We start from the raw sequence: 13912 nt of genomic DNA, 5'->3' as shown, positions 1-13912 counted from the left end.
TAAAGCGTAAGGGACTGACGGGGTACGTCTTGGTCCACGGTGATGAAACAGCTCTTGTACGCATGCGGAGCTCACGTTCCGGTTGTAAGCGCGAGGGTCCTCGCGGTTGACCTGCGCTGCGGGTGGGTGTGACGTCATGGTCTAAACTTTGATTGCACGCCCTCCATGTTTGGAGCGACAGCGCCCAGGCAGGACGGACTCACAGCGCGCGACGGACGGCACTACCACGTAAAGACATAAAACGTCACCCACTGGAGGATTGCGACTATGCCGCGCGTGTAACGGGAGGCCAGTAACTCGTCTCTTCCACCAGGGCTTTGGTGGTTTAACCTGATGTGACGACGTTAGTTAGTTTACTAATGGAAAGTGCAGCTTTCTCTCCTCCGGGACGGAGGCTTTTAAAAGTCATGCGTGCAGATTCTGCTTTTGCAACGAAGCGCGCAAGTATCCTCGCGTGAGCCGGGCGGTACTCGGCTCCGTCCGCACGAACCCAGAATGATGAAGCCCAAAGTTGGTCGGATGTTTCTGGCCACATGCGTCGGATCCTTCTTCATCCTTATCTTATATTTCCAAAACAACTCAAGATCAGGTGAGTTTTACCGACTGTAGGTAGGTTTGCCGTCGTTGTAAATAAAGAGGGTTCTGGTGTATTTAAGATCACGCTGTAGAACTTTCTCATGGCCAAAATGGACCGTAAAGCCACTTACGTAGAACCGGTCAGCAGCACTTTCTGATTAACGTATACAGTAATGCACGGGACACGTAGGGGTGCATGGGCCAGTCGGCGAAGGGAGAATAAGGTTCCGTGTCTTTCTGCTCACACTGCTCGTGATTCAGTGAGCACGGTATAGTTCCATTTACTGCCGCCACGTATGTTCAACCGTTTCCGTTTCGTGCGGTGGATGCAGTTGGGAAGTGGCTGAACCAACAGCCCGTGTTAGTTTCTTACGAAAAACTGTTGCTTAACAACATCTTACCCAAACAGGTCGATTCATGGCGCCGTCCAGCCATATCGTACATTGACGCTCGCACAAACCCCAGTGCAGCCTGGTAGATGTACGCTCCTCGCGGGAGTAGGGACGGTGGAGACAAACGTGGCTCGGGTTCTCCACAGGGTTCTCTCACGCCTCACTAGTGGACCGAGTTGTGAAGTTACTGCTTCACTTTGACAAGTTTCTGATCAGGACGGGCTGGAACAATTTCTCCTTTTTTTCCCTTTTCTTTTATTTATTTATTTATTGATACTGCTTCACAGGACTCTTATGTAGCTGAGTGTTTCCAGAGATTATTGGGAAAGAAGGAGTACAATATTTAAATAATTTGATGGCTATTTAAAACCTCATATAAGTAGTATGTGAATTTAACAAAACACACACACACACACACACACACACACACACACACACACAAAGACAAAAACATGCTTAGAGCTTCAGTTCAAAAGGTGACTCACGCTGGAGACCTGAGTGGATGTTGTGTCTACATCCTGTCTGAAACAGTTAGGCTATAAGATGAACCAAGAATAGGAACTACAAATCGGATGTGGAACAAAAGCAGAAGAAAGTGACTGATATGTTTGGAAATTTCCAGGTAAATTCCAGAAGCCTTCAAACTGTATCATCTGCTGACAGTGAGAAGTTTGGGGAGTTACATGGATAGCACAGGTTCAACAGACAAAAAGTGAGAAAGGGAGAGACGTCACTAACGTCATCTCTTAAACATGACCTAAAGTCTATATGGCCACATGACACAGACCTGATGTTTGTGGGTCATTCCCAGTAGCAAACACCTGGCGTGACACCCTGGCAGACATGTAAACCATGAAAAACCATCAACTGGAGAAGTGTGATAGATGTAAAACGGTCATCTGCTGTCTTCACCTTCCCACCTCAGCTACACCTCAGAACTTTGACTTATAAATACTCGTGTTCAGCGGCAGTTAGTACGCCACTCTGCAGGTCACACTCATCAGTTCCAAGGAGTTTTGACAGACTGGCTGATGACTTACTTCTTGAGGTAAAGGACACAAGACATGATGATCAAAGGTTTAATGGCAGCTTTCTTCAGGGTATTGTGGAGAGCTCTTCTCATGCCTTGGAGTATGTGTGTTCGGGCTTGTTTGTGCTGGAGAGTGACCTTCTCTTGGTTTTGTTCAGACTATGTCTACACACGTGTGCCCTGTCCTGCTTTTTTGCCCCTGCAGGGTGGTAGGGCTCTGCTGAGCACACCAGGGTGCAGACAGACTCATCACTCCTCCTGTGCTTTAAGTAATGAGCTCACCTACTTAATGAGGATAGGAATCAGCTTTGCACAATCAAGCAGTATGACGAATGGTGGAAAAAAAAACCCCGAAGGCTGCAGCTGTTGAGCCATGGAGACGCGTAACAGACCAAACTCACTGTGGCTGCACGTCATTGCTTTAGAACCAAGACCTCAGCTCTTCCTAGAACTGACACATGATGGTTAAGAAACAAGATCTGACGTCTCATTTTTCTCAAACGTCTGAGGAATAATGAGACGGTCCTTATTCCTGTGCCATTTGGTTTTATCCTAAAACCTTGATGCCTGAGAAAATCCCTTCCTGACCCCTGTACAGAGTGGTTGCTAGGATGGAGATGGTTGGTTCGACTAAACAAAGCAAGTGTACCTGTCTTAAGGTCTAACATGTGCCCTCACACTGTGCTTACAGCAGTAGGTAGCAAAATAAAGAGCAACATCACCATGCGTACAGAACTCTGTGAGCTGGTGCTAAGCCTTCAGCTCGTGCTGTTTTCTTGCGTCATCTTGACATGCTTTGCCTCTCAGATCATACAAACGAGCTACGTAGGTCTATCACAGGCCTTTCATATTTATCTCTTTTCATACGCTTCGGACTTTTTTGTGAAAGTTGTGACTGTTCAGAAAATAAGGGTGTCTGTCTTGTGTTTAATGTGAATCTTTTTACTCTGAAGGAGGCCGACATAAAACCACGAAAGGCATACAGCAGACATGTGGTACAACCAATAAAATTTCAATATAGATCATAAACTACATGCACTCCTCCCATCCAACACACACACAAACACATACACACTCACTCTCTCTATTACTCTGAAAAAAGCAACCTCAAAACAGCTGGTAAATACATGGGGGCTTCTACCTCCACCACATGCTGTTTCTCTGCACCTATTGATATTTGTGTGGAGTATGAAGTGTGACTGAAGAGTGTCGGCTCACCTTCGCTTCTGGTAAAGTGAGCAGGCTGCTGACTAAGCAGGTCTGAGGTTTGCTGTGGAACAACGTTGTCATAGAATGACTGCATCCTTTCAGACGCTCACTGCCTGCCGTGTGAGTCTGTTTTACAGACCACGCCCCTTTCAGACGCTCACTGCCTGCCGTGTGAGTCTGTTTTACAGACGCTTCACCACCTGCCATTCACTCTCAGATGACACACGTGAACAGAAGCATGCTTTACTGAAGCTTATGTGAGCTGATACAGCAGTGATCTACTTACATACATGTTTATACTGATGAGTTAGGAAGAGAAAATCTTGCTTATGCACTGCTATGCTACAGTGCTGACTGTAATAAAGCTGCACATATTTAGTATGTTAGAAAGGAATAAAATAGGCACAACACACATATATTGTAGCAATATAATATGCAACAGTCTTAAAGAGTGACAGCAGATTTTTTGCATTTTGGGGAAATAACTATGATCTACAGTATACTTTGTTCATGAGAGCTTAGTGACATAAGAATACTACTGAAAATGGAAAAACATTCTTAAAAAAACACTACAGAATTTTTCAGCCTTTTCAACATTTCTGTACACTGTATTTGTCACATTTGGTTAATTACCGTGATTAATAATTTCATTTGCTTTACCAGTTGACTCGAAACATGAAACACTAAACCTAAAGGCACTTGCTGAATTTCATTAGTAAATATCTAAAATATGTGACTAAACAGCATAAGTTCAAAACATGCTAACAATCTGTTTTTAACAAAGCTATTCTTTCATTGCTTTATTTATACAATTTTAAACACTGGAGCAACACTACAGAGCAGTTCTAACTCCTTAACTTTCACCTGCGATTTAGTGGCATCCAGGTGTAATCAGTAAGATCCATGTTTATGTTGAGTTGCTTTCTGGAAAAGTAGCCCCATCCCTGAAAAAAGGAATTATACCAATATACACAAATGAAAGCATTCATGCAAATATGTTCTAAAAAGGTTTTGCATAAATGGTGCAGAAATTAAACAATTGTCCTTTGGTTTCCATGTAGTGTGTGTTGAGTCCCTGGGTTTTCCATTCTTGTTTCAGTACAGGGAAATGTCAAGAGAAGACTGTGCATCATATGCTACAGATGCAGTGGATTACGTCCAAAATGGCTAAAATCTCTTTTACAAAGAGCAGAAAGAGGGGAGGAAAAACTGTAATGTCGACTCGAAGTGGAAAAAGTCTGATGCAGACATTAATCCTTACACTGTCCACTGAAGCATGCTGGGACAGATGGTTACTGCTCTGCACATAGAGTCATGCTGTAACTGATACTGTTTCTGTATATTAGTGTTGATTATGGCACTATCAGTAACTGTTGTTGATGCCAGGAGGTTTTATAGTGGATGTGTAGTGGAGTGTGATCCTGTATTGAGAGATCTCTCTCTCCTCACGGCAATTTACATAACGCTATCAGACCTAGTAGTCATGTAGGGATGTCCTGATTCCCAAGCAATGACACATAGTTGGATAGTAGACTTCCACAGGTTGCTTTTTAATCTTGTGTTTTGGAACATTTTTGTTTTGTTTTGGTTTTGTTTGGTTTCTCTCTCTTTCTCTCATGTGTTTCCAGGATGGGAGCAGTTTTAATCGATTATAGAGTTGAAATTTCACTACATTTAGTACTTTTCATGATAAATGATCTCTGCTGTGTTTGGCAGTCTGACACAGACTTTATCACCTTAGCTGTTTCTGACACATAAGTGCACATAGCTGTACTCCATGTGCACGTGGTATCAGCCATTACAGAAACAACTGTATTCCTTCTGTAGGTACAGGCACAATAAGTTGTCCTGCTCTAAGGCAGAGGTAATGCTAGCCTAATCTCTGATTTAGGAACATTCCACACTTTGTGTTGATTTATGTATAACACTAAAGCCTGTTTTATACCAGCCCATTAAGCTGTAGTGCTCGAGAATGAATCCTGATCCGCCTGATGTTCCCCAGAAACTATCCAAACTTCCTTAATATGTCTAGAGTACATTCTTATTATTATTGGTGGTGATTATATAAAGGGTCTTTTTTAGGTTGGCTGTTGGTGTAACAAAGATGCAAACCATTCAACTGACTTGTGTGCTGACTTCTATTTGTAAACAAGTCCTGCTCGTAACCATGTGCTGTAAATGAAAGCTTGTCATCTGTGGTCATACCAAAATACTTGGAAAATGGATTTCACTTTATAGTTGTACAATTTGAGGAATGGACAGTGTGTCTATAAGGGTCAGTATGTTTGTGACGTTTTGGAAACCTCGTGTAATGCTAACTTGAGGTACAAGCTTTGATCACTTAAATCCTATAGTATAAAATGGGGCTTGAGACTGCAAATTGGATGTTTTAAGAATGTAACCATTATTTCTGTCATTCAAACTGAAACCAAGTAACAGCAAGTGTTGCTTTTTAACCTAACGTCCAGAATGTTGTCAGCTCAAGGAAGCGGGCACGTCAGAGAGGAATAGGTCGCCGCTTTGCTTGTACTCTTCATCCTCATCGGATCAGGCGGAGGTGTTGAGTTTTGGTGGGTTTTGGTGATTTAAGGCATTTAAGAATCCAGTGTTTTAGACTCAGTTCCTGACACTCATGTGTGCACATAGGTTGTGATCTTATGTGTAACTGATACAAACTCAAACAAACACCTTACATTTCTGCTTAAATTGTGGATAACAGCATTAGTCTGGACTGTTAGACTGGACATTTATTCGTTAATCCGCATCCATTTCCTTGTTCTGTGTATTTTACGAATCTCTCCTCGGCTACGGGCAGAGCAGTCACCAAAAGCATTTCACTTCCAGTTATGCTGTGTATGACTATGTATGTGACAAATAAACTTTGAACTTTGAACTTAGTCTGCTTTGTTCGATTGTGGATCATGGCATTAGTCTGATTTGTTTGAATAGATGACTGTGTGTTGTATTCCTTTGGACCAGTACAGGAAGTGGGACTGCTGTGCCTTCCTTTACTATTTTCACTTCTATGCGACTGTTTATGTTCCCAGAGAAACATGATCTGTTATTTAAATCACACCACTCTGTTTGCCCCTAAAGTCATACACGTGAACAGTATAAGAGCAATTGAAGTGCTGGCTGAGGGTTTTAGGGTTAATGTAACACTCATGAGCTCAGGAGTAGAACACACACACACACACGCACGAAAGCTGCTGGACATTAGAAGGCAATCTGTTTCTGTGCTAAAGGAGGGCTTCCTGTCCTTAGCATGGGTACAGACACCAGAGGAGGCCTGCTGGTGTGTGCTCCTGCTCAGTAGGCCATCACCAGTGTAAATGGCCACAAGCCACTGCGCCAGTCCAGCAAATTGCTTTTGTTGGTGCTGCTGGGCCCCGGCAGACTGGGGGAAGCCCCGTCCTCATGCATACTGATGAAGTCTGAAAAAGCCTTCATTGTTAGGCCACCTTCTAGGTACGCCGGCCTGCGCTGGGAAAAGCCCCACAGGGACTGAATTCAGATGCTGAGTTTTTCTTGATATTCTTGCGTCCTTGGCTTGAGCACTTTGAAAGCTGTTACACTAATGGCAGTGTTGTATATTTCTGCGTGTGGAAGTTAGTCTGTTCTCCAGGCTCTCAGGCATGCCTGCTCGTATCGCTGTGGTTAGTGGTAGTGCCCAACGCTCTTTTTTCTCGTCCTGCCTAAGTACGTTCTGTTCATCTCCTTCTGTCTGGTATATCTTGTGACAAACTGAGAGTCGTAAACGGAAGTTTGTCATTGGTGTCATTTTGTGGTTGTGAAACAGATCGAGACCAAAGCAGGTTCCGCTGCTCTACCTCCTCTGAAATCTAATTCACGCACACTCAGATGAGTAGGGCGAGGCAGACTGACATTTATTTGGGGTTCTTCATAGTTTTTAGAGGGTTTTATCGATTTGATAGTCATATTTTTTTATCTGGATTTTCATATTTCTTTAATTGTGAATTTTCACAAATCAACTCACTGGTGACGTCATGATCGAATAAATTCCTGAGTATATTTGATCAGGGTTAAGTTACCCCCCTTTATAAAGATGTATGATGTTTAAAAGCTGAAGAGGAAGGTCAAGGTCTCGGGTCTTGACCTCTCACTGTAATTATGTCCAACTCGTGAACAAATAGTTCTTTCAAACTGCCTGTAAAGAACTCTGTAAAGAGAGAAAAGCACAGAATAGTCCAGGATGTTCGTGAACATTTTATTTATGCTTAAACTGTAGCCATAAACTGTGAACATACCAGCTGTGCATGAAATTATAGTGCAATGTTGAAATTCAGAATGGTCAGAAGGTAAAACATAGCCTGTTCAGTCGCAAGACAGCCAGAGAAGCAGTTTTACATGAACTGATTTACCGACACCCACCGCCTGGGTGAAACTGAAACGACTGAATTAGACATTTGACGCATTCAGATGAACCATTTGAAAGAGTCAGTTCAACAGTATGAATGCATCATTATTTCATTGATTTTGGCTGTAGAAACCTGAGATGCTTTAAAAAAAAGGTTTAGGTTTTTATAGCCACCACAGTAGCAGGTTATAATAATGCTTGCAGTGACACAGGTCACCAGTCTGGTGAAAATCTACAGCAGATAAAACAGTGATGTCACCCCCCCCCCCCCCCCCCGCACTCTCCCTCCCCCACCCCCCCACCCACTCTCCCCCTCACACTCTCCCCCACTCCCCCATCACTCCCCCTCACACTCTCCCCCACCCCCCCACCCACTCTCCCCCTCACACTCTCCCCCACTCCCTCTCACACTCTCCCCCACATCACTCTACCCACCCACACTCTCCCCCACTCCCCCCTCACTCTCCCCCACTCCCCCCAGCACTCTACCCCCTCACACCCCCCACCTCACTCTCCCCCACTCCCCCATCACATCCCTCCCCCAATCCCCCCATCACTCTACCCATCACTCCCCCCTCACACTCTCCGCCACTCCCCCCACCACTCTACCCCACTTCCCCCATCACTCCCCCCTCACACTCTCCCCCACTCCCCCATCACTCTCCCCCACTCTCCCCCCATCACTCCACTCCCCCATCACTCTCCCCCACTCCCCCATCACTCTCCCCCACTCTCCCCCCATCACTCCACTCCCCCATCACTCTCCCCCACTCCCCCATCACTCCCCCCTCACACTCTCCCCCACTCCCCCATCACTCTCCCCCACTCCCCCATCACTCCCCCCTCACACTCTCCCCCACTCCCCCTCACACTCTCCCCCACTCCCCCATCCCTCTCCCCCACTCCCCCCACCACTCTACCCCACTTCCCCCATCACTCCCCCCTCACACTCTCCCCCACTCCCCCATCACTCTCCCCCACTCTCCCCCCATCACTCCACTCCCCCATCACTCTCCCCCACTCCCCCCATCACTCTCCCCCACTCCCCCATCACTCTCCCCCACATCACTCCACTCCCCCATCACTCTCCCCCACTCCCCCATCACTCCCCCCTCACACTCTCCCCCACTCCCCCATCACTCTCCCCCACTCCCCCATCACTCCCCCCTCACACTCTCCCCCACTCCCCCATCACTCTCCCCCACTCCCCCATCACTCCCCCTCACTCTCCCCCACTCCCCCATCACTCTCCCCCACTCCCCCATCACTCCCCCCTCACACTCTCCCCCACTCCCCCATCACTCTCCCCCACTCCCCCATCCCTCTCCCCCACTCCCCCCACCACTCTACCCCACTTCCCCCATCACTCCCCCCTCACACTCTCCCCCACTCCCCCATCACTCTCCCCCACTCTCCCCCCATCACTCCACTCCCCCATCACTCTCCCCCACTCCCCCCATCACTCTCCCCCACTCCCCCATCACTCCACTCCCCCATCACTCTCCCCCACTCCCCCTCACACTCTCCCCCACTCCCCCACACTCTCCCCCACTCCCCCATCACTCCCCCACTCCCCCCCCATCACTCCCCCACTCCCCCCTCCTCACTTTTTTGTTTGCCTCATTACTGCTGTTCTTCTTCTTTTTGGCCTTTTGCCCAACCCCCTCTTATAACTTTTGCTTTTGTGTTGCTTCTCTTCTCTTCTCTACCCCCCGCCCCCCTCGGTGTGTGTATTAAAGCAATTTCTTTGAATTTGCTGGCACATGTGCAAAACTAATCACTTACACTACTGCTTGCCAGGCCCCCAGCATTGGCAGGTCTCTAGCCAGGGTTGTGTTTATATATGTGCGTGTGCGTGTGTGTGTGTGTGTGTGTGTGTGTGTGTGTGTGCTGAGAGGGAAAGGCTGTAAGGGGGAAGGGACATGAATTACAGGACAGCGAACACTGTGATCCTACAGAAAATATCCATTTAAAGCGGGAATTTTATGACTGATCACCATGGGGAGGAGAGTGGAGGAGGCAGTAATAACCAGCCAAGGCCAGTCCTGTTTAAACCGTCTGACATCCACTCTGAGTTATCCCTGTTCCTTAGCCTTCTCTCTTTCAGAGGCACTTTCACTCTGCAACACTGGAAGTAACTTCTCCCAACAGATAAAACCTACATGATTCTTATGTTTTTTACTGAATCTGACAAAAATCTCTTGTAGTTTTTAAGAGTTAAAGGTTTGAGTGTCTTATGTTTTAGAAACATAAACAGAGACGTGCTCAAACCTACGCTAAAGCAAAAGTTAGAATAAAAGTCTAAAACATTCCTCAGAATGATTTCTTAACAAGAGACCATCATGCTTGATTCTTGGCCCTTGTGTGTCGTAGGTACGATGCAGCTCTCAGCAAGGACCAGACTGCCAAGCAAGACCAGGAGAAGTCCTCTTCAGACGCTCTATGATGGGGATCAGGTGACCATCTCTGTGTCTCAGATACACTAGCACTGCTGCTCCAACTAGTGGTGCAATAAATTGGGTTTATATAACTGTAGAAAGTTAATGTTCCACGTACGGTATTGTCGTAATTTAATATTTCGACAATCTGTTTATGACGTTATTCTGTTCTGGAATTACAATGAACTGTAATCAGTCACAATCTTCTGCCGGAATGGTCTGGAGTTCTGTGGATGGGGTTGATGTGGAGCGGTGGAGGGTGCAGCTCTGGTTTTAGGCTAAGAAGCAAGACATTCCCCAGGCCTCCAGAAACAGAGGGGCTGTCCTGCAGATGGGGAAGTTCCTTAGCAACTAAAATCACAGTCTACCCCACAGTCCAGAAGCAGCTCTACCCACCACCCACTCCAGGATGCCAATATCATCAGATAGGTGAAATCAAACGGGAACGCAGAAAATTAGAGCAGATACATGACTTCACCACAGCGCCTGGAATTCTGCCCTGGTGGAATCCCACCTCTCCATGGATTTACACACATACTAAAAGGGCATTTCTGTTTTACACACACAATGCAATTAGAAATAAACAGACTGATACTGTTTGAGCAGATAATTACTGGCATGAGTAGACTTGGTAAAAATCGTATTTGTGATAAGGTGTGCACATCTTGCTGGGATTGTTACAAAAATCCTCAATCCTATCGTTTCTCTTCCCCCTTGTTAGAATTTTAAGGTGTGCTGTGCCAAACATGATTTAGAGTATTTACACTAACGAGGGGCGAAAAGTTGTTTTTACACAGATGTATTTGTGTCCAGGCACATCTGGTCACTTCGGTTCTTATTAACAGTCGAAGATTCTGCCCAGCTGTATCATGGCCACACTGAGATCCAGTCTGAAGATCCCGTGGTTAATTGGCCTGGATTGCGCTGCTATCAGATCTTGGTTATGCAGTGGGTTAAATCTGGAGAGAATCTAGATCACATGAGCGGTGTCACCTTCGCCATGCCTCGGTTAGAACGTCTTGCTTTAGTCTCATAATTGTAGCATTAAAATACTGTAACTCGCACGAATGAGGCGTGTTCTTAAAAACACCAGCTGTATCTTGAGCTGTTAAAAAAAAAAAACATACTGGAAAATCAAGAACAAACAGGAGCTTCTCATGAACCTGACACTGTTTTTCATAAGGTCGCTCCAGAAAAATTGATCGGATCTCATATCTCACCACACGTCTCACATCGAGTGTCTCTTCACTTGTGGCCTGCCCCTAGATAAAGAGAGACTTTGATGTGTCTGTTGTGTCAAGCCCTTGAGACCCTTTAGACTAAAGTGCGGGTGCATTAGCCCAGTGTGAGCAGACACACAGCTAGCGTTTAACCCTGGCCTGAGTGTGCTGATTTGATTTGCTGTTTTTGTCCTTGAAAACTGCTGCTAGACTCAACAACAAGACCGCAGAAGGAAAGAGCGGTTTAGCTACCTGAACGAGTCTGTTCAAGGAGTACATGGAGTACACAGTTCAAGAAAACTGCTGTGCACTGTCAGGTGTTCTCCACTAACTTGTATGAGATTGGCAACCAACCTAGTGCCAGTTCTTCATGTTAGCTGAACCAATTTCTCCTCTCCGCTCCTCTCCTCAGACGGATCAGGCTGCAGTGCAGGCCACTCTGCAGGGGAGGCGTGAGCTGCTGGAGGCAGCCTGCCGCTCGCACACGCGCAAGCGTCGCGTCCTCACCCCCGAGGACCTGCGCCACCTGGTGGTGGATGACGAGCACAGCCTGCTCTACTGCTACGTGCCCAAGGTGGCCTGCACCAACTGGAAGCGAGTGATGATGGTCCTGACGGGTGACGGGCGCTACCACGATCCAATGGCCATCCCCGCTAACGAAGCGCACGTGGCGGGCCGTCTGCGCTCGCTGGCCGACTATCCTCCGCCCGAGATCAACCGCCGTCTGCGTTCCTACCTGAAGTTCATCTTTGTGCGTGAGCCCTTCGAGAGGCTGGTGTCAGCGTACCGTAACAAGTTCACGCGCAGCTACAATACGGCCTTCCACAAGCGCTACGGGACCAGGATCATCCGGCGGCACCGGGCTGACCCGCAGCCCGAAGCTCTGGAGCGGGGCAACGACGTCGCCTTCGAGGAGTTCGTCTACTACCTGGTGGACCCGCGCACACAGAGGGAGGAGCCTTTCAACGAGCACTGGGAGCGGGTGCACTCACTCTGCCACCCCTGCCTCATCCACTACGACGTGGTGGGCAAGTACGAGACCCTGGCCCAGGACGCACATTATGTCCTGAAGCTGGCCAGCGCCGACCGAGAGGTACAGTTCCCCGCCATCTCCAAGAGCACGAGGACCACAGGTGACATGACTGCCAAGTTCTTTAATAACATCAGCCCTTTCTACCAGAGGAAGCTCTACAATCTTTATCGAATGGACTTCCTGCTCTTTAACTACTCAGTGCCAGCGTACTTAAAGCTGAGATGAGGGGCTTCCGCGTGGCCACTCGCTCCTCTGTCTCAGTCCAACCCGAGGGGGCTTCTGCGCTGCTGGCTCGAGCCCTCTGGAAGTCTCGGTCCGGGAGCTGGCGAGCAGAGGTTGAAGTTCTGCTCGTGAGAGAGAATGTCACAGAGAAAGCCACGCCCCCCCACAGGTGAAACCGCTGACAACCGGTTACTACTGCCAAGGCTCTACTGCTCCCGAGCCTTCCCATAATGCATCTGTGTTAAGTGCCAACTCCCAGATATGTGCCTTTGTACTCTGAACATTGTCTAAGTGAAGCAGGATTCTTCATTAGCTGGCAAATGCAGAGTTTTCATATGCCCTCATTTATATGCGTCCCACGTTTTATATTTATGGTTTTGCTCAAATATTTATTGTAAACGATGTACGTTGCTCTCAAACTGAGTTCAGCAAAGTTTTACTCAGTGCTGTGAATCTTTATTTCATAAAAACAAAATGTGACTAGTTTTTCACACTTGTACTGGTACAGATCTCCCTCTGGAGTCTGAAATGAGCTCACGACTAGAGAGGATTCAGATGAGCTGTGGTACAGGACGGTACAGGACAGGTACAGGACGGTACAGGGCGTGCTCCTGAGCCGTCCCTCGGTACACGCTGGCCTTCTGACTGCCTCTTTATTAAGCAGTCAGCTGTGTAACCAGTGCATAACTGTGGTTAGGGCCCAGGAGGCGCCCATCACTGGCCTCCTTGTTAAGCTAGGAAACTAGGCTGAAGAGCAACCCAGGTACCCGTCACTACAGGCCAGAAGAAACAGCTACCGAACACAGAAGGATCAGGCTCATGAGCTCTCAAACAGACTACCTTCAAAACAGGATCGATTTTGATTATTCAGTCACAAAAGAGAAATATTACAAAGTAACTGGATAACATCTGTGAGATCAGTCAGCTTCTGAATGATAGACTCCACTGGATTTACAGATTGTACTTTATATTCATGATTGCCTAAACTTCTGGAAATTAATTTTGATGTTGAAATGTGTCTGAAACGCCAAACACTTAGCCAGTATTACAGTGAAACCTGGGCAAATTCCTGGTAATATGCCTCATCACACTGGGTACGCGTACAGTATCTTTTCCATGTACATTTGACCTTTCACCTCTCTTTCTCTTATGTGCTTTTGGGAACATAAATGGCTCTGCCAGCACAACTCTGAGGTCTATGGCTAAGGTAGTTTGTCTTTCCGGATGTCCACATGCAATCTTCCTCTACCCACTGAAAAGAAAAGCCACTTAACCTCCACATGACAAATAATTTACATTAGTTAATTGGTTTGGACCATTTCAAATGCCAGCGGATGGTCAGCCCTGCGACAGAGTCTGCAACAACACATGCCATTTTTAAAAGAACTTGCATATTTTGCACACAAGCTGAGAA

The 13912-nt window shown here is 46.9% G+C and overlaps 1 protein-coding gene across 1 annotated transcript; it reads left to right on the top strand.

Annotated features, from left to right (window-relative positions):
- si:ch211-236h17.3 (carbohydrate sulfotransferase 11) lies at positions 1-13871 on the top strand. The gene is made up of 3 exons (XM_027001737.3): positions 1-589; positions 9959-10041; positions 11656-13871. Exons 1-3 carry the CDS (start codon positions 496-498, stop codon positions 12499-12501), a joined length of 1023 nt encoding a protein of 340 aa, XP_026857538.2. The 5' UTR covers positions 1-495; the 3' UTR covers positions 12502-13871.
- Positions 13872-13912: the final 41 nt, after the last annotated feature.

This window comes from Electrophorus electricus, chromosome 24 (assembly GCF_041902795.1).
Source record: "Electrophorus electricus isolate QZ-2024a chromosome 24, ASM4190279v1, whole genome shotgun sequence".
In the NCBI taxonomy this organism is placed as follows: Eukaryota; Metazoa; Chordata; class Actinopteri; order Gymnotiformes; family Gymnotidae; genus Electrophorus; species Electrophorus electricus.
Note: the sequence above shows the minus strand (reverse complement) of the source record. Positions and strands in the feature narration are given on the sequence as shown.